Source organism: Dryobates pubescens, chromosome 31 (assembly GCF_014839835.1).
Source record: "Dryobates pubescens isolate bDryPub1 chromosome 31, bDryPub1.pri, whole genome shotgun sequence".
In the NCBI taxonomy this organism is placed as follows: Eukaryota; Metazoa; Chordata; class Aves; order Piciformes; family Picidae; genus Dryobates; species Dryobates pubescens.
Genome location: NC_071642.1, coordinates 6,824,106 through 6,847,087, shown reverse-complemented (window position 1 = coordinate 6,847,087; position 22,982 = coordinate 6,824,106). Strand labels below are relative to the sequence as shown.

The window sequence follows — 22,982 nt, the reverse complement described above, 5'->3', positions numbered from 1 at the left end:
CCCTCCCTGGTGATGAGGCATTTGGTGGTGGGTCTGTGGTGGTTCAATCCTTCCCCAGCAATGAAGCTCTTCTGGAGCTGAGATGGTGCTGGAGGTGAAGGCTGGAGGATGCTGGGAGTCTCTTGGTCCATGCTTTGCTAGGCTGGAGTGGTTCCTCTTTCCCCCAAACTTGGTGTTGGCACCACTGTCCCTCTTGGCATTCCTGGATTGGGGAGGTGCCAGCACCACCAGGAAATGTCCTACTTTTGGATTTGGGCCTTGGAGGAGCCCAGGCTGGGGCAGCTCTGCCCATCCCTGGGGTCTTGCTCAGCTCCTTGGCTTGGAGAGGCTTTAATCTGGGGGAGAACCCAGGGGCAGGCAGTGCCTGGTGGCTCAGGGCACACCCGGCCTGGCTGGAGATGGCATCTCTCGGTGTTGGAGGAATCAGCTTCTGAGCCTCTGGGCACCGTGCCAGGTGGGCTCCTGCATTCCATGGGGGACTCTTGGATGGCTCAACCTTTGGTGATAATTAAGCTGAGGCTGAGTACCCACAGTGCAGGGTCAGTGTGAGCCCGAAATGCCCTCCCCTTGGTGCTCCAAGCATCTCAGAGGTCCCCCAGAGGTCAGTGCTGGTGTGCTGGGTTTGCAGCTGCTGGTCCCTGCAGCCTTCCCTTGCGTGCTGTGGACAAGCCACGGAGTGGAGTCACCATGGACACAGCGGATGGGGGGCAGGGAGAGCCCCCAGCATCTTCTGAGGGTGCTGTGATGGTGGTGCTGGTGCTTGTGCCTGTCTGCACCGGGAGCTTGTGCTGGCAGACGTTGGGAGATGCTGGGCACAAGCAGGTGGTGGCACAGCAAAGGCTGCCAGGAGCCACCCAACGTCACTCCCAGCGCTTTGGGCTCCTTTGCTGAGGGCGAGGAGGAGGAGGAGGAGGAGGAGGGAAGGAGCTCACCAAGCACCAACGAGGCACCAGGGCCCGGCTGGGGACCCACTCTCCCAACCGGGCACAGGCATCCTGCTGGGCAGGACCCACCCTGTGGGGAGAAGGAAGGTGAGGAGCACCCTGGGGTGGCCAAAGGCGTGGAGTGCGTGCGGCACCCTGCAGGAAAACGTTGGTTGCCATGGCAACGTGGCACTTCCCAGCCCGTGCTGGGTGATCTTCTGGGGAGGAGGGAAGGCTTTGCCAGCCAGGCACCAGCTCCAGCACAACTTGCTGCCTCTCCCTTCTCCACCGTGCCTCTGGCTTCCCCAAGGAGGCCACCAACACCTCGCTGCTCTCTGCAGAGGGTCTGCGGGGGGCTTTGAAAGCCGAGGGCAGCTCTCGGCAGGGTGGGATCTGCTTCTGAGGAGGAGCACCAAGAGCTGAGAGCCTGCCCCTAGGGTTGGGAGCGAGGGAGGAGGACCCAGCAGCCAGGAGCTCCTGGTTGGCAGCTGGTAGATGTTGATGCCCACAGATGGTGGTGAGTTCCCTCCTCGGTCTTCTCAGCCTCCAGCTCAACCTCTCTCCCACTGCCCCAGCAGGAGACATCTTCTGCAGAAGATCTGGATTGTTCCTGGATCCCCCAGCCCTCCCCTCCCACCCTGTGTTGGCACCACGTGGATCTGTCCCATCTGGCAGCTCCAACCTCTGCTCTCATTTCAGGGCACGGGCCCAGACCTGTCCAGCCAGGACGTGCCCAGGTGACACACGGGGCACAGCCTCCATGGAGAATGTTCCCTGAGCCCTCTCCCCATCGGGACAAGCAGATGCCAGGACCCTCTTGCCCAACACCATTCACCACACCACCTCTACCTCCAGCCACATCCCCAGTGCCCCAAGATGCTGGTGTGGGGCACAGCAGAGGTGTCCCGGTGGGCAAACCACCAACAAGCCCATCCTGGCACCAGCCTCACTCCATCTTTCCTTTCTCCTCCTCCTCCTCACCCTGCCTGGGGTACAACAGGGCCCTCTGGCTGCCTCCCCATGGGGTTTGCTCTGACACCCCAGCAGCACCCTAGCAGTGATCCTGTGCTACACACAACCTCCCCTCTCCATCAGCCCAGAATTCCCTATTCCAGGACCCCAGAATTCCCAATTCCAGCTCCTTCTCCCCATCCTGGCACAAGGAGGAGACCTTCTTGTGGCCTTCCAGGATCTGCAGGGGGCTACAAGAAAGCTGGGGAGGGACTTTTGAGGGTGTCAGGGAGGGATAGGACTGGGGGGGATGGAGCAAAACTAGAAGTGGGGAGATTCAGATTGGATGTGAGGAAGAAGTTGTTCCCCATGAGGGTGGTGAGAGCCTGGCACAGGTTGCCCAGGGAGGTGGTGGAAGCCTCATCCCTGGAGGTGTTTGCAGCCAGGCTGGATGTGGCTGTGAGCAACCTGCTGTGGTGTGAGGTGTCCCTGGCCATGGCAGGGGGGGTTGGAGCTGGCTGAGCCTGGAGGTCCCTTCCAGCCCTGACACTTCTGTGATTCTAAAACCAGTGCCTGGGGGTGGGTAGGGTAAAGGAGGGGTCTGTGCCAACCTGGGCACCCAGCTTTGCCCCCTCCTCACTGCTTTGCAGCTAATCCCCTGTCCTTACCGGTGTCCTCACTGGTGTTGGTGACACCTTCCCAGTTTAGCATCATCCTCCCTGGCTGTAATTACCGCCCTGTTTACCTCCACCTGCTAATTGATAAAGCCACCCCTTGGCACCGGGCCCGAGCCTCCTCCCCTCGGCCCCGTGCAGTGGCACGTGCTGTCACCAGCTGTGCCACCACGGGGATGCCACCCCAGGCCCTACTGATGGGGGTCTGAGGGCACCCAGAGCTCAGGGAGTGCTGTCCACCCCCAAGGTCATGGCTGGTGGTGGCTGCTGGGCACAGTGCTGAGGACAAAGAGGTTTTTTTGGTCACCACTTGGCCCTGCTCAGCCTCTTGGGGGCTGGATCTGGGGGGGTGTTCCCCTCCCAGACTGGGTGCTCCTGCCCTACCAAACATGCTGCCCTTCCCTTGGCTCTCTGCTGTTGGCACAGCCCACACAAGCTCACCCACCCCTGGGTGCTCCTAGGCGTGCCCTCCCTGTGTCCTTGTTCACCCAATGGGTGCTCCTGGCCACCCCACACCCATGCCTTTGCCCACCCCGGGGTGCTCCTCAGCACATCCTGCCCACCTTAGAGTGCTTCTGGGACCCCTTGCCCACCCTGGGATGCTTCCAGGTATGCATGCTAGGGTGCTTCTGGGCACCCCTTACCCTTGCCCACTTCCAGAATGCTCCCAAGCATCCCCTCCGTGTCCTTGGCCACTGCAGGGTGCTCCTGGGCACCCCATGCCCTTGCCCGCTTTAAGGTGCTCTCCAGCACCCTTCACCCACCCTAGGGTGCTCCCAGTCACCCCATACCCACCTCTGGGGTGTTCCTGGGCACCCCATGCCCACCTAGGATGCTCTTGGACACCCCATGCCCTTGCCCATCTTAGGGTGCTCCCAGCCACCCCATGTCCACCTCAGGGTGCCCCTGGGCACCCCATGCCCGCCTAGGATGCTCGTGGGCACTCCAGACCCTTGCCCACCTCAGGGTGCCCCTGGGCACCCCATGCCCGCCTAGGATGCTCGTGGGCACTCCAGACCCTTGCCCACCTCAGGGTGCCCCTGGGCACCCCATGCCCGCCTAGGATGCTCGTGGGCACTCCAGACCCTTGCCCACCTTAGGGCATTCCCGCTGTGGGGGGCCCTCGCCCCGTTCCCGGGGTTTTGCCCCGAAATCGGAGGGTTTGGAGCCTCTCCTCCCTGCTTTCCCCTCCGGACACTGCCGCGGGGGGCGTGACGTCACGCCCCGGCCGGCTGACGTCACCGGCGGCGCGGCACGCGGAGGGTTAAGGCGCCTCCCGCCCCGCGCGGCGCTGCCGGAAGGGGCGGGGCGGAGGCGGAGGCACTTCCGGGAGCGGCGCGGGGCGGCGGGGGAGAGCCATGAGCTGGTGAGTGCGGGACCCCCGGGCCGGCCGCGCCGGGCTCTGCTCCGCCCTGCCCCGCTGCTAAGAGACCTTCTGCCCCAGCCCCGGCGCCTGGGGGCCGGCCTGAGGCTCCGCAGCAGCCCCGCGGCTCAGCCCGCTCAGGCCTCGGCTTCTCAGCGCGGGGGCTGCCGGGGCTGGCGGCTACGGGGGTACCGGGGCTGGCCGGGCTGTGCTCCGCGCTTGACGCCAGTGCTGGCCCCGACCGGGCCCTGGTGCTGACACTGAGTGGGCCTTGGTGCTGGCCGCCTAGGGTGGCCCCGCTGCTGGCCGGGCTTGGCCCTGGTGCGTCAGAGCCTCCGGTACCGGCCGGGCTTGGCTTCGGTGTTGGCTCAATGGGGTCCCCGGTTCTGGGTGCCTAGGGTGGCTTCGAGGCTGGCCGGCTAGGCCTTGGTGCTGGTCCAGCAGAGACTCTGGTACTGGCCCCGATTAAGGCCCTGGTGCTGATCCTCAGCGGGACTCGGTGCTGGTCTGGCAGAAGCTCCGGTACTGGCCGGGCTTGGTCTCGGTGCTGGCTCTGAGTGGGCCCCGGTGCTGGCCAGGCTTGGTCCTGCTCCATTTCTGGCTGGGCTTGGCTCCGGTGTCAGCCCCAGGCACGCCCCGGTGCTGGCTTCGCGGTGGTCCTGGTGCTGGCCACGTTTGGCCTCGGTGCGGGTCAGGAGTGGGGCCCTGATGCTGCTGGAGCTTTGCTCAGCTTCTGGCTGTCCCTGGCCGTGCTGTAACTGCCCCAGCACCGTGTCTGTAGCCACACACATGGTCTGGGGGTGTCTGACTGGTGTGCACTGGGGGTGCCCATGCCTGTGCCCCCAGCAATGCTGCTTGGCCCTCCCCAGACCACAGTGGGCTCAGCTTTCAGCCGGGTGAGTGGGAGCAGAGGCTGTGCCTCTTGAATCCCTCCCCACAACCAGACTGACTGCCCTAGTCCCTAGGAGGGTCCTCAGCAGCTCCCTGAACCCGAAATGCTGTGAAACCGATCATTAAAGTAAAGCTTTTGGCTTAAAACCAGCAAGAGTTTCACTTGTGCTTGAGTCAGACTTGTGAGGGGCCCAATTTAGATGCCACAGAGAGCCTTGGCTGTGCTGCTTCCTCCTGTCTTCATCTAAACTCATTATGTTGGGGATTAATTGTGCCTGCCACGTGTGGCTTCTGGATAGTCACGTTTGAAGGCTGAAGGATGGGGTTTGGAGAGGAGGAAAAAGGCCTTTTCCCAGCCTGCTGAGCTCAGGTGGAGTTTGCCAAGCTGGGCCTGTGGTGAAAAGTGAAGATCCCCTCTGTTGTTTGGGTTTTTTTTTGGGGGGGGTGGAATTGGGAATGGGAGAAGTTGTGGAAGTGAGATGATGATGATGATGATGGGCACAAGCAGGCATCTGCTGAAGTGGGGACACATTTATCCCCTGGCTTCATTTTTGTCCTGCTCTGCTCTCCTCCCTGAGCAGCCATGGTTCTAGGCAGCACAGGTTTGTGAGGCTCCTGGAGCTGCCTTTTCCCTGCCCTGGCTCCTGGAAGAGCCTTTCTCTACTCTCCTGGCCTGGCAAGGGCTGAAGAGCTGAAAATGTCAGAGAGAAATCTTCATCCCCTGATGGGTGTGGAGTAATTCAGGGGCAGAGCAGCAGAGCTTCCACTCCCTGCTCTTTCCCAGTGTCCATCTGGCCATGCTTCTCCCCAGGGACCTTAGCTTGTGGCAGCTGGTGGCTGTTGCTGTGAGCTCAGGTGGCTTTGCCTTTTCTTCCAAGGAGGGAACTCTGCTGAAATCTCAGTCTCCCAAGACTTTCAGAGGAGGGTGAATTTCCCTTGGCCTACAGCATGTCCTGTTAGCAGAGACTCTGCAAGGTTGCACATGGCCACAGAAAGGGGAATGAAAGTGGAGTCTCCCAGCCCAACCCTGAGGGGCAAGGAACACAGAGGGGAAAGGGCAGAGAGATTGTTCACATTGGCTTAACGTGGGAATGATCCAGCTGCAGAGCTTGAGGGGTGACTACACCTCCAGTGGAAGCAGTGTGAAGCTCAGTGGAGCAGCAGCTGTGGCCCTCCCCAGTGTTCTGTGCTGCTTCAAGCAGCAGGAGAAGCCTCCCAGTGAGAAAAGGAATTGGCAGGAGGAGATGGCCTCAGGTTGCCCCAGGGGAGGTTTAGGTTGGACATCAGAAGAAACTAATTCACTGAAAGGGTTCTCAAAGCCTGGCCCAGGCTGCCCAGGGAGGTGGCTGAATCCCCATCCCTGGAGGGGTTTCAAAGCCTTGGAGATGTGGAGCTGAGGGCCATGGCTTAGTGGTCACCTGGCAGTGTTGGGTTCATGGTTAGACTCCCTGATCTGAAAGGTCGTCTCCAGCCTTGATGATTCTGTGATTCTCACTCTCTACAGCTGCCTGACAGGAGGTTGGAGTGAGGTGGGGGTTTGGTCTCTTCTCCCAGGGAACAAGGGATAGGACAAGAGGAGGTGGCCTCAAGTTGCCCCAGAGTTGGACAGCAGAAGAAACTTCTTCACTGAAAGGCTTCTCCAAGCCTGGCCCAGGCTGCCCAAGGAGGTGGCTGAATCCCCAGCCCTGGAGGGGTTTCAGGGCCTGAGAGATGTGGTGCTGAGGGCCAAGTTTTAGCCCCCAGCCTTGGCAGAGCCAGAGGCTGGTTGGACTGGATGATCTCAGAGGTCTCTTCCAATCCCTTCTGTGACTCTTTCTTCCCCAGCAGCGTCAACCCCTGGCCGGGCGGCGGCTCCGCTTACGCCGCTGCCCCGGGGGGCTGGCACCCCCGCGGGCTCTGCCTGTCGTGGCACAGACACAATGGCCCTCAGTTCAGCCTCTCTGTCCCCCTGCCCAGCCCTGCCAGCCCTCCCTGCCGCTCCCTCACGCAGCCACCCTGCCCCAGAAGAATCGCGCCATTGACGGCGGGGGAGCCGGGTTCAGCGCCGGGCGCGGCGTGACGTCCGCCGCGCCGTGGGGTGCTGCCCCCTGGCAGGGCCGGCTGCTGGTGCCAGGGTCGTGTCCTGCCCCTCAAATGTCACAGCCGAGCGCATCCGGCCCCGCTGCTGCTGCTCCCTTGGCCCCAAGTGCCACCTCAGTGGAAGGAGTGAGCTTTGCCCCGGCCCTGCTGGGCTGGGAGGTGGCTCTGTGCAAGCAGAGGGTTTGCTTAGCTTGCACGTGGCTCTGCTGCTGGCAGCGGGCACCCTGGGGCAGAGCTGATTGAATCCCTTTGGAGAAGGGAGACCTTCTGCTGGCCTTCCAGTGCTTAAAGGGACTCAGCAGAAAGCTGGGGACAGGCTTTTGAGCAGGGCCTGTCGTGGGCAGGACGAGGGGGGATGGTTTGAGCTGAAAAGAGCAGGGTGTGTGTGAGAGAGGTTTTCCTGAGCACAGCACAGACAGGGACCTGCTGGAGTGGGTCCAGAGGAGGCCACAGCAGTGATCTGAGGGCTGGAAGCCCCTCTGCTGTGAGGCCAGGCTGAGAGAGTCGGGGTTGTTCAGCCTGGAGAGGAGAAGGCTCCAGGGAGACCTTCTGGTGGCCTTTCAGGACCTAGCAGAAGGCTGGGGACAGACTTCTGAGCAGGGCCTGTTGGGACAGGCCAAAGGGGGGATGGTTTGAAGCTGAAAAAGGGAGAGTCAGGCTGGAGAGAAGGGAGAAATGTTTGACACTGAAGATAGTGAGAGCCTGGCCCAGGCTGCCCAGAGAGGTGAGGGCTGCCCCATCCCTGGAACCAGGTCAGGCTGTTGGGTGCAGTGAGCAACCTGCTCTGGTTGGGGATGTCCCTGCTGACTGCAGGGGGTGTGGACTTGGGGATGAGCTTTGGGGGTCCCTTCCCACCCAACTCAGTGTGGCATTCCATGATTGTAGCAGGGATCAGCTGTTGTGGATGATCCTGGGCTCTGTCCCACGGAGCAGGCTGGGGAAGCAGCAGTAAAACCCTGCCTGCAATTTTGCTTCTGTACCTTAATACCTTAATTAATTTCTTGAGAGTGCCTGAGAGAGGTCCCTGGAGGTGGCAGGGCAGGGAGGAGGCTGCTTGCAGGCAGGCTGCAGACAGCTTGTTGAACTGAGCATGGTTAATCCTTTGCTTCCCCTCATGAGCATTTGGTGCGCTGCATCTGGACCTGGAAAACTCTGCTCTGGAGAGCAAAGAGCAACCTGCTGGGCACAGAGGCTGCTGTGAGGGTGGGGAGACTCAGGAACAGGTTGCCCAGAGAGGCTGTGGATGCCCCCTCCCTGGAGGTGTTGAAGGGCCAGGCTGGATGAGGTCTTGAGCAACCAAGTGTAATTGAGGAGGTGTCCCTACCCATGGCAGGGAGGTTGGAGCAGATGATCTCTGAGGTCCTTTCCAACCTGAGCCATTCTGTGAAACTCCCAAATTCCCAGCTCCTGCACCTAGGCAACTAGGCAGTGCTGTCTTTCTAGGCTAAGCTTTATTTAGAGCAGGAGTAGGCTTGTTTTGGGAAGCAGCCTTGCCTGGGCTGAGGAGATGTTTTCCAAAGCTTGGCAGAGCTTGGTGGCTTCCTTTAGGTTTTACCTCCTGGATTGGGGTCTCTTGAGCATGCCACAGATTGACAGAGTGGGCTTGGCTTGGAAGGGACCTTAAAGCTCATCCAGTTCCACCCCTCCTGCCATGGGCAGGGACACCTCCCGCCAGCCCAGGTTGCTCAAGGCCTCATCCAGCCTGGCCTTGAACACCCCCCTGGGCATCCACAACCTCCCTGGACAACCTGTGCCAGAGTCTCCCCCACCCTCTTTCACCACCAGGGTCTTCCAACCCAAACCATTCCATGCTTCTAAGTGTTTGGGGATGGAGGTGAAGAGGAAGAGGATGAAGCTGAGGCTCCCTGTCTTGGGGAGAAGGGTTGATGCCACCTAACAAGAGCATGGGGAGGTGGCAGGCAGAGCTGGCTTTGCTACAACCAACCTCAGGGCAGCTTTGTTGGGTATTCATCTTGTTTTCCACGTTTTGGAGCTGAGCTGGGGCCAGGTGTGATACAAACACAACCCAAGGAGCTGTTTTCTCTCCACTGAATCAATATTGATGTTTGTCCCAGCCCCTGAGGTGGGCAGTGGCAATGTTCCCCCCCTCCCCCTTCTTCTTTGGGTTTCAGTGATGCCAGGATTTGGAGATGAGCAGGGGATAAAATTAGATTGGGTGAAGCAACTGGATACCAACATGGTGAGCAAGGGGCCTGTGGCTCCCAAACCACCTCCCTGCCTGGCACTGCTACATGAGGCACCTGTGGAAGGTGGTTTGGGCATCCTAGAGGTGTGACCACAGCAAAACCTCCTGCCTGGTGTGCCCTTGGTGAGCTGGGCAGCACCTCAGCAGGCCAGGTAGCAGCACCTTGGTGAGCTGGGTGGCACCTTGGTGAGCTGGGCAGCACCTCAGCAGGGCAGGCAGCAGCTCCTTGGTGAGCTGGGCAGCACCTCAGCAGGGCAGGCAGCAGCTCCTTGGTGAGCTAGGCAGCACCTCAGCAGGCCAGGCAGCAGCTCCTTGGTGAACTGCTTGGCACTTCAGCAACCCAGGGAGCACCTTGGTGAGCTGGGCAGCAGCACCTCCACTCCCACCCACCACAGCATCTCCCGTGGTGGCACAGCCAGCGTGCCACACTCCACCTTCCTGACAGACCATCAGGCTGTGCTGCCATCCAGTGAGATCTGGGACAGGCTGAAGAGAAGGGCCAAGAGGAATATCAAGAAGTTCAATAAGGACAAGGGCAGAGTCCTGCATCTGGGCAGGAACAGCCCCAGGCACCAGCCCAGGCTAAGGGAGTCCTGCTGGGAAGAAGCTCCATGGAGCAGACCTTGGAGTGCTGGTGGGCAGCGAGTTCTGCGTGGGCCAGCAAGGTGCTCTGGTGGCCAAGAGGCAAATGGCAGCCTGGGGTGCAGCAAGGAAAGCGTGGCCAGCAGGGCTGGGGAGGTTCTGCTCTGCCCTGCTGAGACCACAGCTGCAATGCTGTGCCCAGTTTGGGGCTCCCCAGTTCAAGAGGGGCAGAGACCTGCTGGAGAGAGCCCAGGGGAGGCTCTGAGGATGCTGAAGGGACTGGAACAGCTCTGCTGTGGAGAGAGACTGAGAGCCCTGGGGGTGGTTAGTGTGGAGAGGAGAAGGCTGAGAGGGATCTGATCAACGTCTGTCAATATCTGAGGGGGGGAGGTCAGGATGAAGGTGCCAGGCTCTGTTGGGTGCTGCCCAGTGCCAGGACAAGGAACAACAGGGACGAGCTGGAACCCAGGAGGCTCCACCTGGAGAGGAGAAGAAACTTGCTTGGTGTGAGGGTGCTGGAGGCCTGGAGCAGGCTGCCCAGGGAGGTTGTGGAGTCTCCTGGTGTGGAGACTTTCCAAAGCCATCTGGATGTGTTCCTGGGTACTCTGGTGTAGGTGATCCTGCTCTGGCAGGGGGCTTGGACTGGCTGAGCTTTTGAGGTCCCATCCAACCTCTCCGACGCTTGGCTCTGAGGCTCGCTCGCTCTGAGGCTCGCTCGCTCTGAGGCTCGCTCGCTCTGAGGCTCGCTCTAGGCTCGCTCTGAGGCTGGCTCGCTCTAGGCTCACTCTGAGGCTGGCTTGCTCTAGGCTCGCTCGCTCTGAGGCTCACTCTGAGGCTCGCTCTAGGCTCGCTCTAGGCTCGCTCTGAGGCTCGCTCACTCTAGGCTTGCTCTAGGCTCGCTCTGAGGCTCGCTCGCTCTAGGCTCACTCTGAGGCTGGCTTGCTCTAGGCTCACTCTGAGGCTCACTCACTCTGAGGCTCGCTCTGAGGCTCGCTCGCTCTAGGCTCGCTGAGGCTCGCTCGCTCTAGGCTTGCTCTAGGCTCGCTCTGAGGCTCGCTCGCTCTGAGGCTCGCTCGCTCTGAGGCTCGCTCGCTCTGAGGCTCGCTCACTCTGAGGCTCGCTCTGAGGCTCGCTCTAGGCTCACTCTGAGGCTGGCTCGTTCTAGGCTCGCTCTGAGGCTCGCTCGCTCTGAGGCTCGCTCGCTCTAGGCTCGCTGAGGCTCGCTCACTCTAGGCTCACTCTGAGGCTCGCTCGCTCTAGGCTTGCTCGAGGCTCGCTCTGAGGCTCGCTCGCTCTAGGCTCGCTCTAGGCTCGCTCTGAGGCTCGCTCGCTCCAGGCTCGCTCTAGGCTCGCTCTAGGCTCGCTCTGAGGCTGGCTCGCTCTAGGCTCGCTCGCTCTAGGCTCGCTGAGGCTGGCTCGCTCTAGGCTCACTCTGAGGCTTGCTCGAGGCTCGCTCGCTGAGGCTCGCTCGCTGAGGCTCGCTCGCTGAGGCTCGCTCGCTCGAGGCTCGCTCTGAGGCTCGCTCTGAGGCTCGCTCTGAGGCTCGCTCTGAGGCTCGCTCTGAGGCTCGCTCTGAGGCTCGCTCTGAGGCTCGCTCTGAGGCTCGCTCGCTCTAGGCTTGCTCTGAGGCTCGCTCAAGGCTTTCTCTGAGGCGCTTTCCGAGGCTCTCTCTCCGAGCCCACCAAAACCCTCCAAACCCAACCGACCCCCCCCCCCCAACCCACAAAACCCACCCCGGCAAAGCAAGCCCCAAGCCCCACCAAAGCCAGCAGCGGAGTTGAGCCACAACCATGTTTCACAACCATGCTTAAAAGTGGATATTTTTGTAGCATAGTCAGGGCCTAAAACAGCCCTTGCACAAAAATTTCTGCTCGCCCACGCGCCTGGCGTGAGTAATTTTCTTTTGATGGGTGAGTAAAATATCAGGTTGGGTTTTTTTTTTTTATTGGATTCTTGTTCTCTTTTCTTTTTTTCCCCATGCCATGCTCATCATGGAATGGGTGGGAGAGTAGAGATTCTGACATGAGATATCTTTTTTTTGGGTGGGGGGGTGGTGGTGTTTGACACTGACACCAGGCTCCAGCTCCTCTGCAAGATGCTGAGCTGAGTTGCTTTAGGAAGGTTCCTCTTTGGTTCCATCCCCCCCCCCCCCCAAGCCTGACTTCAAATCAATAGGGAGAAATCAAAATGGATTTTAGACCTTGGCCTGACATCCCTTTCTGCCTGGGAATGTGCAGGGATGAGTCCGGTGCTGGGGTCCCCAGTTCAGGAGGGACAGGGAGCTGCTGGAGAGAGTGTGATGGAGAGCGGTGAGGATGCTGGAAGAGGCCTGGTGAGGAGAGGCAATGCTGTGCCCAGTTTGGGGCTCCCCAGTTCCCCATGCCATGCTCATCATGGAATGGGTGGGAGAGTAGAGATTCTGACATGAGATATCTTTTTTGGGGTGGGTTGTTTGACACTGACACCAGGCTCCAGCTCCTCTGCAAGATGCTGGGCTGAGTTCCTTAAGGAAGGTTTCTCTTTGTTTCTGCTCCCCCAAAGCCTGACCCAAACCAATAGGAAGAAACCAAAATGGATTTTAGACCTTGGCCTGACATCCCTTTCTGCCTGGGAGTGTGCAGGGATGAGTCCAGTGCTGGGGTCCCCAGTTCAGGAGGGACAGGGAGCTGCTGGAGAGAGTCCGATGGAGAGCGGTGAGGATGCTGGAGGAGGCCTGGTGAGGAGAGGCAATGCTGTGCCCAGTTTGGGGCTCCCCAGATCAAGAGAAGCAGAGACCTGCTGGAGAGAGTCCAGAGGAGGCTCTGATGATGCTGAAGGAACTGGAACATCTCTGCTGTGAAGAAAGGCTGAGAGGCCTGGGGGTGGGTAGTGTGGAGAGGAGAAGACTGAGAGGCATCTGATCAATATCTGTCAATATCTGAGGGGTGGGGGTCAGGAGGGAGGGGCCAGGCTCTGCTCACTTACTCCCTGGGTTAGGACAAGGGGCAATAGATAGGAACTACAGCACAGGAGGTTGCACCTCAGCACGAGGAGGAACTTCCTCACTGTGAGGATCACAGGCTGCCCAGAGAGGTTGTGGAGTCTCCTCCTCTGGAGACTTTCAAGCCCTGTCTGGATGCATTCCTGTGCGACCTGTGCTGGATTCTGTGGTCCTGCTCTGGCAGGGGGATTGGACCTGAAGATCTCCAGAGGTCCCTTCCAACCCCTGACATCCTGTGATTTGATTCCTGAGGGATCACATCCCTGCATTGCTCCTCTCCCCACCCTGTGACCTCCCCTCTTGCCTTGCCGAAGAGAAAACCCAAAGCAGGCTTTGGCTCGGAGTCTCTCTCGACAGAAGCTGTTTGTGATCCATTTGAATAATTTTTTCCTCCTTTCCCCCCCCCCCCCTTTTTTTTTCTTTTTTCTCCTCCTCTTGCCTTGGTGCTGTGTTTGGAGCTGTTGCTATGAGTTCCTGCAAGGCAGGGGGTGGGGGGGAGCAGGGTGGGACGGTGCATGCGGTTTCCATGGCCACGCCGTAGTACAGCGCAGCATCCAAAGCCGTGCTGGGGATTCATGGCTCACCCCAGTCTTGCCTTCCTGCCTTTCTCACCTGGCCAGGGCTAGGGGTCTCTCCACTTTTTTTGGCATCCAGGCTTGCCCACCTGGCTGCTTTTGGGAGCTTTGCAGGAAGTTCAGAGTCCTGAGGCTCAGGGTCCACGTGCGCAGCCTTCGCCGCCTTGCCGCCCCCCCGGCCCTGGCTACGCTGCCTTCAGCACTTGTTAGAGCTGAGAGGCACTAATGAGATAATTAGTCCTGCTTCAACAGCTGCTCCTGGTGCTCCCAGCTGTCCTTGAACTTCCATGGTGCCCTGGTTTTCCTGTGTCACAGGTTCACAGATCGTGTTGGGCTGGAAGGGAGCCTCAGAGCTCCTCTTGTCCAACCCCCTGCAGGCAGCAGGGACACCTCCAGCTAGGGCAGGCTGCCCAGGGCCACAGCAAAGCTGATTGTGATTCTCTCCAGGGATGGTGCCTCAACCACCTCCCTGGACAACCTGTTCCAGTGTCTCACCACCCTCATGGTGCAGAACTTCCTCCTGGTGTCCAACCTTAATGTCCCCTGCTCCAGTTTCAAACCATTGCCTCTCATCCTGTCACTCCAAGCCCTTCTTGACAGTTCCTCCCCAGCCTTCCTGGAGGTCCTCTTCCAACATTGAAATGCAGCTCTAAGGTCTCCCTGGAGCCTTCTCTTCTCCAGGCTGAACAGCTCAAAATTCTCTCACCCTGTCCTCTTAGGACAGGCCCTCTGATCATCTTGGTGGCCTTCCTCTGGACCTGTTCCAGCAGGTCCATGTCCTCCTAGTGTCACACACTTCTCTCCTAACCACGACGGCTTGCAGCGATGCTTCCCTGAGAGCCGAAGGCATAGGGAGGAGAAGCAGCCTCTGGCCACGGAGATGCTCCCTCAAATCTACTGATAATAGCAAGGAGAAAGGGAAAGCTGATTGCTTCCACCTTGGCATCCTCCCTTGGATGCTCCCAACCTTCCTGTGGATGTTTGCAGGAACACTTTGATCTCTCCCAGATAGCAGCGAGTGCTGGGAAGGGGCAGGGCCGGCTGCGGTGACACCTCCAGCCCAGACCTCTCCCAGTGCCAGGAGCAAAGCCTGGGTGAAGGGAAAAACATGGAGCCTAGCAGGGCTGGGGGAACATCCCCTGGGTGAGTTCTGGAGGCAGCTGAGGGCCAGGTTTTGGGTTCATGGAGGTTCAATTAGAAAGGCCTTGGCATGCCACATACCGAAATCATTGGGAAGAGCATTCTGGAGGGGTTGGAGTCATCCCTAGGAGTGCAGGAGGCTGGATGTTGGCCTGGCTGGGGGCAGGGAGAGGTTTAGAAGTTTATTTCTGGGGAAAGAATTGAGATTGGGACTTTTTGTTGGGGGGTGGGGGGGAAATTGAAGGAGTGAAAAATCCTCCTGGATGTCTGGCAGGAATCCAGGCTGCACCGGGCTTGCTGGCAACAAAAAAAACCCCAACCCTGAAACTTTCCACAGGAAGAGGGCACAGAGCACCAATTTAGCTGATGGTCTGATGATGGTGGTGTCACCAATGTAAACTGCTTGTCACCACCAGTCTGTACCACCCTGAGACCAGCAGCTCCCTGCAGATGCTGTCCCCATCACCTCCTGCAGCAGGGAGCTTGGTTGGTTGCCAGAGGCTTGGCAGCACTTTCCTAAACCCCTGGGAAATGCACAGCACCCCAGAATGGGTTGGGTTGGAAGGAACCTTCAAGATCATCCAGGTCCAACCCCCTGCCATGGGCAGGGACACCTCCCCCCAGCCCAGGTTGCTCAAGGCCTCATCCAGCCAGGCCTTGAACACCGCCAAGGAGGAGGCAGCCACAGCAGCCTCCAAACTGTGGTAGGAGCAAGCACAGTGCCCCAGCCCAGTTCTCCCAGCCCCTTCCCTCCTGTCCTGTTTGTCCTTTTGTCTGCCCATCCTTCCCTGCCCACACTCCAGTACCTAGAGGGGGCTAAAAGCAAGCTGGGGAAGGACTTTTGGCAAGGGCTTGAAGTGGCAGAATGAGAGGCAATGGATGGAAGCTTGAGGAGGGCAGATTTAGACTGGAGATGAGGAAGAAATTCTTGAGAGTAAGGGTGGGGAGACACTGGCACAGGTTGCCCAAGGAGGCTGTGGATGTCCCCTCCCTGGAGGTGTTCAGAGCCAGGCTGGATGAGGCCTTGAGCAGCCTGGGCTGGTGGGAGGTGTCCCTGCCCACGGCATGGGGGTTGGAAGTGGATGAGCTTTAAGGTCCTTTCCAACCTAAACCATTCTGTGATCCCAGAGGCAGCTTTGGGCAGCTTCCTTTACTTGTCTGTGAAGGGGGGGTTGGGGGCTCAGTTAGGGGTTGCAAAGTGATGCTGAGATGACAGGGAAGGTGCTACAGGGAAAGGGTCACATTTCTTGATCCTGAGTCTTAATCCTGGCTCTTGATCCTGATTTCTTCCTCCCCTGTGCACATCCTGGCCTTCCAGCTTCCTCAGCTTCCCTGCCTCCTCTCAAGCCTTGGGATGGAGCCTAGTTTCGATGCCCAAGGCATCAAAAGGGGCCATCACCTCCCTAAATCAGCAGTGCTGGAGCCTGCCTGCCTGCCTTGGTTGCAGGGGACTGGTGGCAAGTGGGAGCAGGGAGCTCCGCGTTTGAAACTCCAGCTCCCCGCAGACCTCGTGGAAGGAGCTGTATTCCCACCCCTGCCTCTGAGGTTTGTTTGCAAGTCTCCTGTGCATCCAGAGGAGAAATTAGCTGCTTTTGCTGTGTGGCCCTGGGTTTGCAGATGGAAAATCCAAGTAAATATATGACATTGCTGGGGAAACTTCAGAGAAAATGAGCCACAGCTTCTCCCACCTTCCCCTCCCTGGGGTTCCTCAGCATCCCGGAGTAGAAGCTTGCAGGATTCTCTCCACCCACACTTTTTTTTATTTTTTTTTCCTCCCCCCCCCCTTTCCCTTTACTTTTAAGCTCTTCCCACCCCCTCCCTGCAGTGCTTCACCCTCCTCCCTCCCAGCCAAACCCCACCGCTTTCCCAAACGCCCCATGACCTCCCCGCTGCCGGGGGGGAAAGCTCCCCCGGCCCCGCGGCACAGCGGGGGACAGGGGTGGGAAGGTTCTGGCTGTGACTCAGCAAGCTCCACACTCTTCAGGAACAGGGATTTCAAGGGATTTCACACCCCAAACACAACCCCAGCTTTTCTCTCGCTCAGCAGAAACCAGAGATCAGGACAACAGCAGAAAAACCAAACCCCAAACCCTGCGCCGATTCTGCTCTGCCCTCGGAGCGATGGCCCCAAGAGGTTCTCCCTGGGGGTGCAGCAAGAAGAGTGTGGCCAGCAGGGCCAGGGAGGTTCTTCTCCCCACTCTGGTCTGCCCTGGTGAGGCCACAGCTGGAGGATTGTGTGCAGTTCTGGGTTCCCCACTTCAAGAAGGGCAGGAATTTGTTGGAGAGGGGACAGCGAAGGGCTGCAAAGATGCTAAGGGAACTGAAACAGCTCTGATGGGGAAAGGTTGAGAGAATTGAGGCTGTCTAGCCTGGAAAAGAGAAGACCTAGAGGGGATCTCATCAATACTGATCAGTGCTTCAAGTGTGGGTGTCAGGAGGATGGGGCCAGGCTTTCTTCAGTGGTGCCCAGGGATAGGGCAAGGGGCAATGGGCACAAACTTGACCATCAGAAGGTCCATCTGAACATGAGGAGGAACTTCTTTAGTTGAAGGTTGACTGAGCCCTGAAGCAAGCTGCCCAGAGAGCTGGTGGAGTCTCCATCTCTGGAAACATTCCAAACCCACCTGGATGTGCTCCTGTGTGTCTTTCACTCCCTGCCTTGGCAGGGAGGGATGGGACTCCATGATCTCCAGAGGTCCCTTGCAACCCCTGCCATACTGTGGGGAGAACAGTGCTGTACCACTGGATCATAGAATCCTTAGGGTTGGAAGGGACCTCAGGGCTCAGCCAGTTCCAACCCCCCTGCCATGGCCAGGGACACCTCACACCACAGCAGGTTGCTCACAGCCACATCCAGCCTGGCTGCAAACACCTCTGGGGCTGAGGCTTCCACCACCTCCCTGGGCAACCTGTGCCAGATGCTGACCCATCTCTCTCCGGCTCCTTTGGTTATACCCATCACAGTTTCTAAGCACCCAATGCCTCTTCATGCTTAAAAAAGAGGTTGTGGCTGTGTCAGGCAGGAGTTGTCCTCTCCCCCCCACCCCACCCCCTTAATTTGCAGCCTGGAGGCCACCAGCTCCCAGTGGGACAGAAGCAGCTCGAAGCGCGGGGTGTAGCCGTTCGCTTCCGAAGCTGGGATCAGATCCCTGCCTCTCAGCTTTTTTCCTTGCTGCTTTTATTCCTCCTCCTGCCTCTTTTTTTTTTTTTTTTACCCTTTCACAGAACCATCTTTAAAAAGCAAAGCTTCAGAAAGCAGCAAGATTGCTTCCAATTGGAAAATAGCAACGCAAAGGAGTAATTGGCGAGCAGACCTGACTCGCATGGGGTTACTTGGTAGAGGCTTTACCCAGACAGACATAATTAGCCAACTGGCATCATGATGCTAATAGAGGTATTTACTGCTTCAGAGCTTGTTTGCAGCCTCCTGAAGTGCTCCAGTGACTTGCTTCTGTTCTGGGAGAAAAAGTAGCTGGGAGTGGTTTTCCTTCCCTCTTCGGGGTAGGGGACGGGGTGGGACCCTCCGAGCTCCTGCTGCCAGCTCGTGGCTTCCCTGCCCCCCTCTTTGTATTCCCAGATTCCATCAGCTTGGAAGGGACCCTCAAGGGTCATCTTGTCCAACCCCCCTGCAGTCAGCAGGGACACCTCCAACTAGAGCAGGCTGCCCAGGGCCACATCAAGGGGAATCTTGAATGTCTTCAGGGATGGGGCCTCAACCACTTCCCTGGGCAGCCTGTTAGTTACCAGAATCACCTTGATTTAAGCCAACAGACAGCAGTGGTTGGGTTTGATTCTCTAAAGGACATCTTGGCAGGGTTGGCTTGATGAGGGAGAGGGGAAGGTTGTGCACAGGTAATGCTTTCATCACCCATTTCATTGTGTTTGACCTGCTAGGAACCAACCCAGCTCCAGCCTGATCCCAGAGGTGGCCCAGCAGCCACCACAGCTCATGGTGTGAGCTGGTTTTCCTTGGGCTATCTTACCACCCTCCCAGGGTCAAGCTCATGTCTTTTTCTCCTCCTTCCACCCAGGAGATTCATAGAATCATGGAATGGTTTGGGTTGGAAGGGACCTTAAAGCTCATCCACTTCCAACCCCCCTGCCATGGGCAGGGACACCTCCCACCAGCCCAGGCTGCTCAAGGCCTCATCCAGCCTGGCTTTGAACACCTCCAGGCTTGGAGCTTCTAGAGAATCATAGAATTTAGAATGATTCAGGTTGGAAAGGACCCTTCCAAGCTCATCCAGTCCAACCCCCCTGCAGTCAGCAGGGCCACCCCCAACTAGATCAGGTTGCTTAGAGCCCAAACAGTGCTGACTTTGAACCCCTCCAGGGAGGGGCCATCCACAGCCTCCCTGGGCAAACTGTTCCAGTGTCTCCCTGCCTCCACTGTCAAGAATTTCTTCCTGATCTCCAGTCTCAAATCTGCCCTTTTCCAGCTCAAACTCGATGCCATCACTTCCCAAAAGGTGCAGATGACGGCACCTGGCTGTGGGTGAGCTGAGCCTGCGAGGGTCAGGGAGGTGTCTCATTTGAGGTTATATTTGACCCATGGAGGAAAACACAAAGTGGGGGGGGGGGGAGGGGAAGGGGAGGGGAAAAACAACCCAAACCAAGTCCAAAAATCCTTTCTTTCTTGTCCTTTTCTTCCTGTAAGGCACCACACAGCCTGCTGCTGCCCAGGGTAATTACACAGCGAGGCAAAGGTTTGTTTTAGAAGCGTGATTCACGGCTGCCACGGGGAGCTGCAAAGGGTTAACCACCTCCAATTACATCAACCAGAGAACCATAAACAGGAAGTTCTCCAGAAGAAAAAAAAAACAACCCCAAAACAATAAATAAATGTAAATTTAAACCCAGTGACTCAGGTTGGCCAAAGCTGCTAGGGAGGGACACAGGGAGGTGCAGCCCCCGGTGATTGCCGGTGGCTTAATTACGCTCTTGGGTGGAGAAGGTTGGCAGGCATAGGCAGGAGTGAGGCCAGGTGGGAGCTTGGTGTTGGATCATCTTGGGTTTGCTTTGTCTGGGTGGAATGGAGGGGTTGGGGAAGCGTGGATTTGCTTAGGTTGGAAGGCACCTTGAAGGTGGTTGAGTCATCTCGGTGTGATCGTGGAATCGGGAGGGCTGGAAACGACCTCCGAGATCGTGGAGTCCAACTCCTAACCCACCATTAAAGCATGGCCCTCAGCACCACGTCTCCAGGGCTTGGAGACCCTTCCAGGCGTGGGGACTCCACCAGTCCAGGCCTTGACAACCCTCAAGGGGAAGAAATTGTTCCTCAAGGGAAAGAAATTGTTCCTCATAGCCAACCTAAACCTCCCCTGGGGCAACTTGAGGTTATTTCCTCTTGTCCTGTCCCTTCTTCCTTGGGAGAAGAGACCAACCCCAACTTTGCTTGGTTCCAGGCCATTTCTGCCATTGTGGGGCTGGGCTCTTCTCAGTGGTGCCCAGGGACAGGCCAAGGGGCAGAGGGCACAAACTACTACCCAAGAAGTTCCATCTGCACAGGAGGAGAAAGTTATATACCTGAAGGGAGGTTGGAGCCAGGTGGGGGTTGGGCTCTTCTCCCACGCAATGAGCACCAGAACAAGAGGACACAGTCTCAGGCTGTGCCAGGGGAGGTTCAGGCTGGATGTGAGGAAGAAATTCCTCCCAGCAAGAGAGATTGGCCCTTGGGATGTGCTGCCCAGGGAGGTGGTGGAGTCACCATCCCTGGAGGTGGTTGGGAAGAGCCTGGATGAGGCACTTGGTGCCATGGCTGGGTTTTGATTAGATGGTGTTGGGTGATAGGTTGGACTTTCCAACCTGGGTAATTCAATTCTATTCTGCTCTATTCTGTTCTGTTCTATTCTGTTCTACCTGGTCCTATTCTATTCTATTCTATTCTATTCTATTCTATTCTATTCTATTCTACCTGGTTAATTATATTCTGTTCTATTCTATTTGGTGTGAGGGTGCTGGAGGCCTGGAGCAGGCTGCCCAGAGTCTCTTTCTGTGGAGAGCTTCCAACTTCCCCTGGCTATTGCACCCCTGGGCAAGCTGCTGGGGGTGGAATGGGTGATCCCCAGAGGCCCCTTCCAACCCCATCCATGCTGGGATTCTTGGATTTGTTTGGAGTTCTCTTCCCCTGTGAGCTCACTCACCTGGGGAGGATCCCTCAGCTGAACTCAGCTTCTCCTCCCCACACACACTCAGGGTTTTAAGAATGAAGGCTGCTGGCAGGTGAGCTGCTGCTACAGCTGTTGGAGCAGAGCAGCCCTTTGAAGCAGCTCCAGACACTCTCCTCTGCTTGTTGCTTTTTAAAGTATCCTCTTGCTAAATATTTGCAGGATTTGGGCTTTGGTTCTTTGGATTATTTGTTGCCTTTTTTTCCCCTTGGTGGGGGTTGTTTTGGTTGTTGTGGTTTTTTTTTGCCTCCCTCTCAGATTTGGTTTTAAACGCAGCCTGTGCTGGGTGCCTGCAGCAGCCACTGCCTGCCTTTGCCTTCCTGGGAAAGCAGGAGGCTGGGGACAGGCTTGGGCTGTGGCTAGAGGTGGAGACAGAGGTTCTGAGCTCAGGGGAGATACCAAAACCCATGGAATCCTTTCAGTTGGAACAGCCCTTTAAGCTCATCCAGCCCTGCCGTTCCCTAGCTCTGCCGAGGCTGGGGCTAAGCCATGGCCCTCAGCGCCACAGCTCTGCAGCTTTCAAACCCTTCCAGGGATGGGGATTCAATCACCTCCCTGAGCAGCCTGGGCCAAGCTTTGAGAAGCCTTCTGTGATCCTGCCCATGTCCAACCTAAACCTGCCCTGGGACAATTTGAGGCCATTTCCTCTTGTCCTGTCCCTTGTTCCTTGGCAGAAGAACCTAACCCCCACCTGGCTGCAGCCTCCTTTCAAGGAGCTGTGGGGAGCCGGAAGGTCTCCCCTCAGCCTTCTTCTCCCCAGCTTCTTCAGCTGCTCCTCCCCAGCCCTGTTCTCCAGACCCCTCCCTGGCTTCATTGCCTTTCTCTGGCCCTGCTCCAGCTCCTCAATGTTCTTCTTGCAGTGAGGAGCCCAGCCCTGAGCCCAGCACTCAAGCTGTGGCCTCAGCAGTGCCCAGCCCAGGGGGACAATCCCTGCCCTGCTCCTGCTGCCCACACCATTGCTGCTCCAAGCCAGGCTGGTGGTGCTCTTCTTGCCCACCTGGGCACCCCCTGGCTCATCTCCAGCTGCTGTTGCCCATCACCCCCAGGTCTTTCTCTGCTGGGCTCTGCCCCAAGCCTGAAGGCTTCATGGGCTTAATTTAAATCCAATCTATTCCTCTTTCACAGAATCACTGAATGGGGTTGGGTTGGAAGGATCCTTGAGGCTCCTCCAGTTCCAACCCCCTGCCATGGACAAGATCACTTTCCACCAGCCCAGGTTGCTCAAGGCCTCATCCAGCCTGGCCTTTGAACCAGAGAGGAGGCAGCCACAACCTCCTTGGGCAACCTGTTCCAGAGCTGCACCACCCTCACCCTGAACAACCCCCAGCCCATGGCAGGGGATCACCTTGAAGGTCCCTTCCAAGCCAAACCATTCTGTGATCTCTAAGCTGCCCCAGGGACACCTCCCACCAGCCCAGGTCGCTCAAGGCCTCATCCAGCCTGGCCTGGAACACCTCTAGGGAGGGGGAAGGAACATCCACAACCTCCCCGGGCAACCTGTGCCAGGGTCTCGCTCACCTCCGGGCACAAAGCGCTGTTGCTACCCTACGAGCAGCTCTTCTCAACCCCTTGGAGAAGACCCTTTTGGGGTGGGAGTGTGGGGCAGGCCCTGCTGTGTGCTGCTGGGATCTCTCCCCCCCCATCTCACACCTTCCCTTCTCTCTCCTCTTTTAATTTGCTTTCTCTCTTGTGTGTTTTTTTCTCCCCCTTCGCATTCCAGGATACCGTTCAAGCTCGGGCAGCCCAAGAAACAGCTTGTACCCAAGACAGTGAGTAAAGCAGCTCCCCCCTTTTTAGCTCCAGCCTCTGATCATGTGGCTGATGAGTCAAAGGCAGCACTTTTTGACTCGTCCCATTTTGCCAGCGCGCTCCTGGCAGGGGCGTGGGAGGCTGGGGGGGGGGGCTGGGGGGGGGGGGGGGGGGGGGGGGGGGGGGGAGCGCCGAACCTGTTGCCGCCTGTGCCCAGCGCTGGGCTCCTCCTGTGAGGAGCCAGGGGGAGCCCCGAGCTGAGGGGAGGAGAAGTATTTTGGGTTGGGATCTGCTTTAGTTGCTAGGCTTTGGGGTTGGATTGATATCTTTTTATTTTTTTTTGGGGGGGGGGGTAGGGGGGGGTTGGGAGGGGGTTTGGGTGCTGGGAAGAGCTCTTTTTCGGGGGCTGGCAGGGTGGTGGGGAAGGGGGGGGGTGGTGGGGTTTTTTTTTCTCTCTTCCCTTCCCTGGGAGCTGGTGGAACGGGCTTCCTTCCTTCCTTCCTTCTTGCAGCAATGGCTTGTTTGTTCCTCCTTGCTGAGCAGATGGAGGAGGAGGAGTGGTTCAGCTCGCTGAATATAACTGTTTCCAAAGAAAGGCTTAGAAGCTGCGATGCTTTCGTGCTCGGGCCTGCATTAATTTGTGCTGCACAGCATTTGCTTTAACAGCAAATTAAAAAGGCAATTTTTTTTTTGTCTTCCCCT

At 58.0% G+C, this 22,982-nt stretch overlaps 1 protein-coding gene across 2 annotated transcripts in view; it reads left to right on the top strand.

Moving 5' to 3' along the window:
• The first annotated feature begins 3,850 nt into the window (after positions 1-3,850).
• BIN3 (bridging integrator 3) overlaps positions 3,851-22,982 on the top strand; it is a 61,250-nt gene continuing 42,118 nt past the window's right edge. The window contains exons 1-2 of one of the 2 annotated variants that reach the window (XM_054175232.1): positions 3,857-3,914; positions 22,252-22,300. In XM_054175232.1, the coding sequence (XP_054031207.1) occupies positions 3,907-3,914; positions 22,252-22,300 (57 nt within the window). In that variant the 5' untranslated portion in view covers positions 3,857-3,906. Of the gene's footprint in view, positions 3,915-22,251; positions 22,301-22,982 lie in introns of both variants that reach the window. The other variant, XM_054175233.1, reaches the window with a different exon arrangement.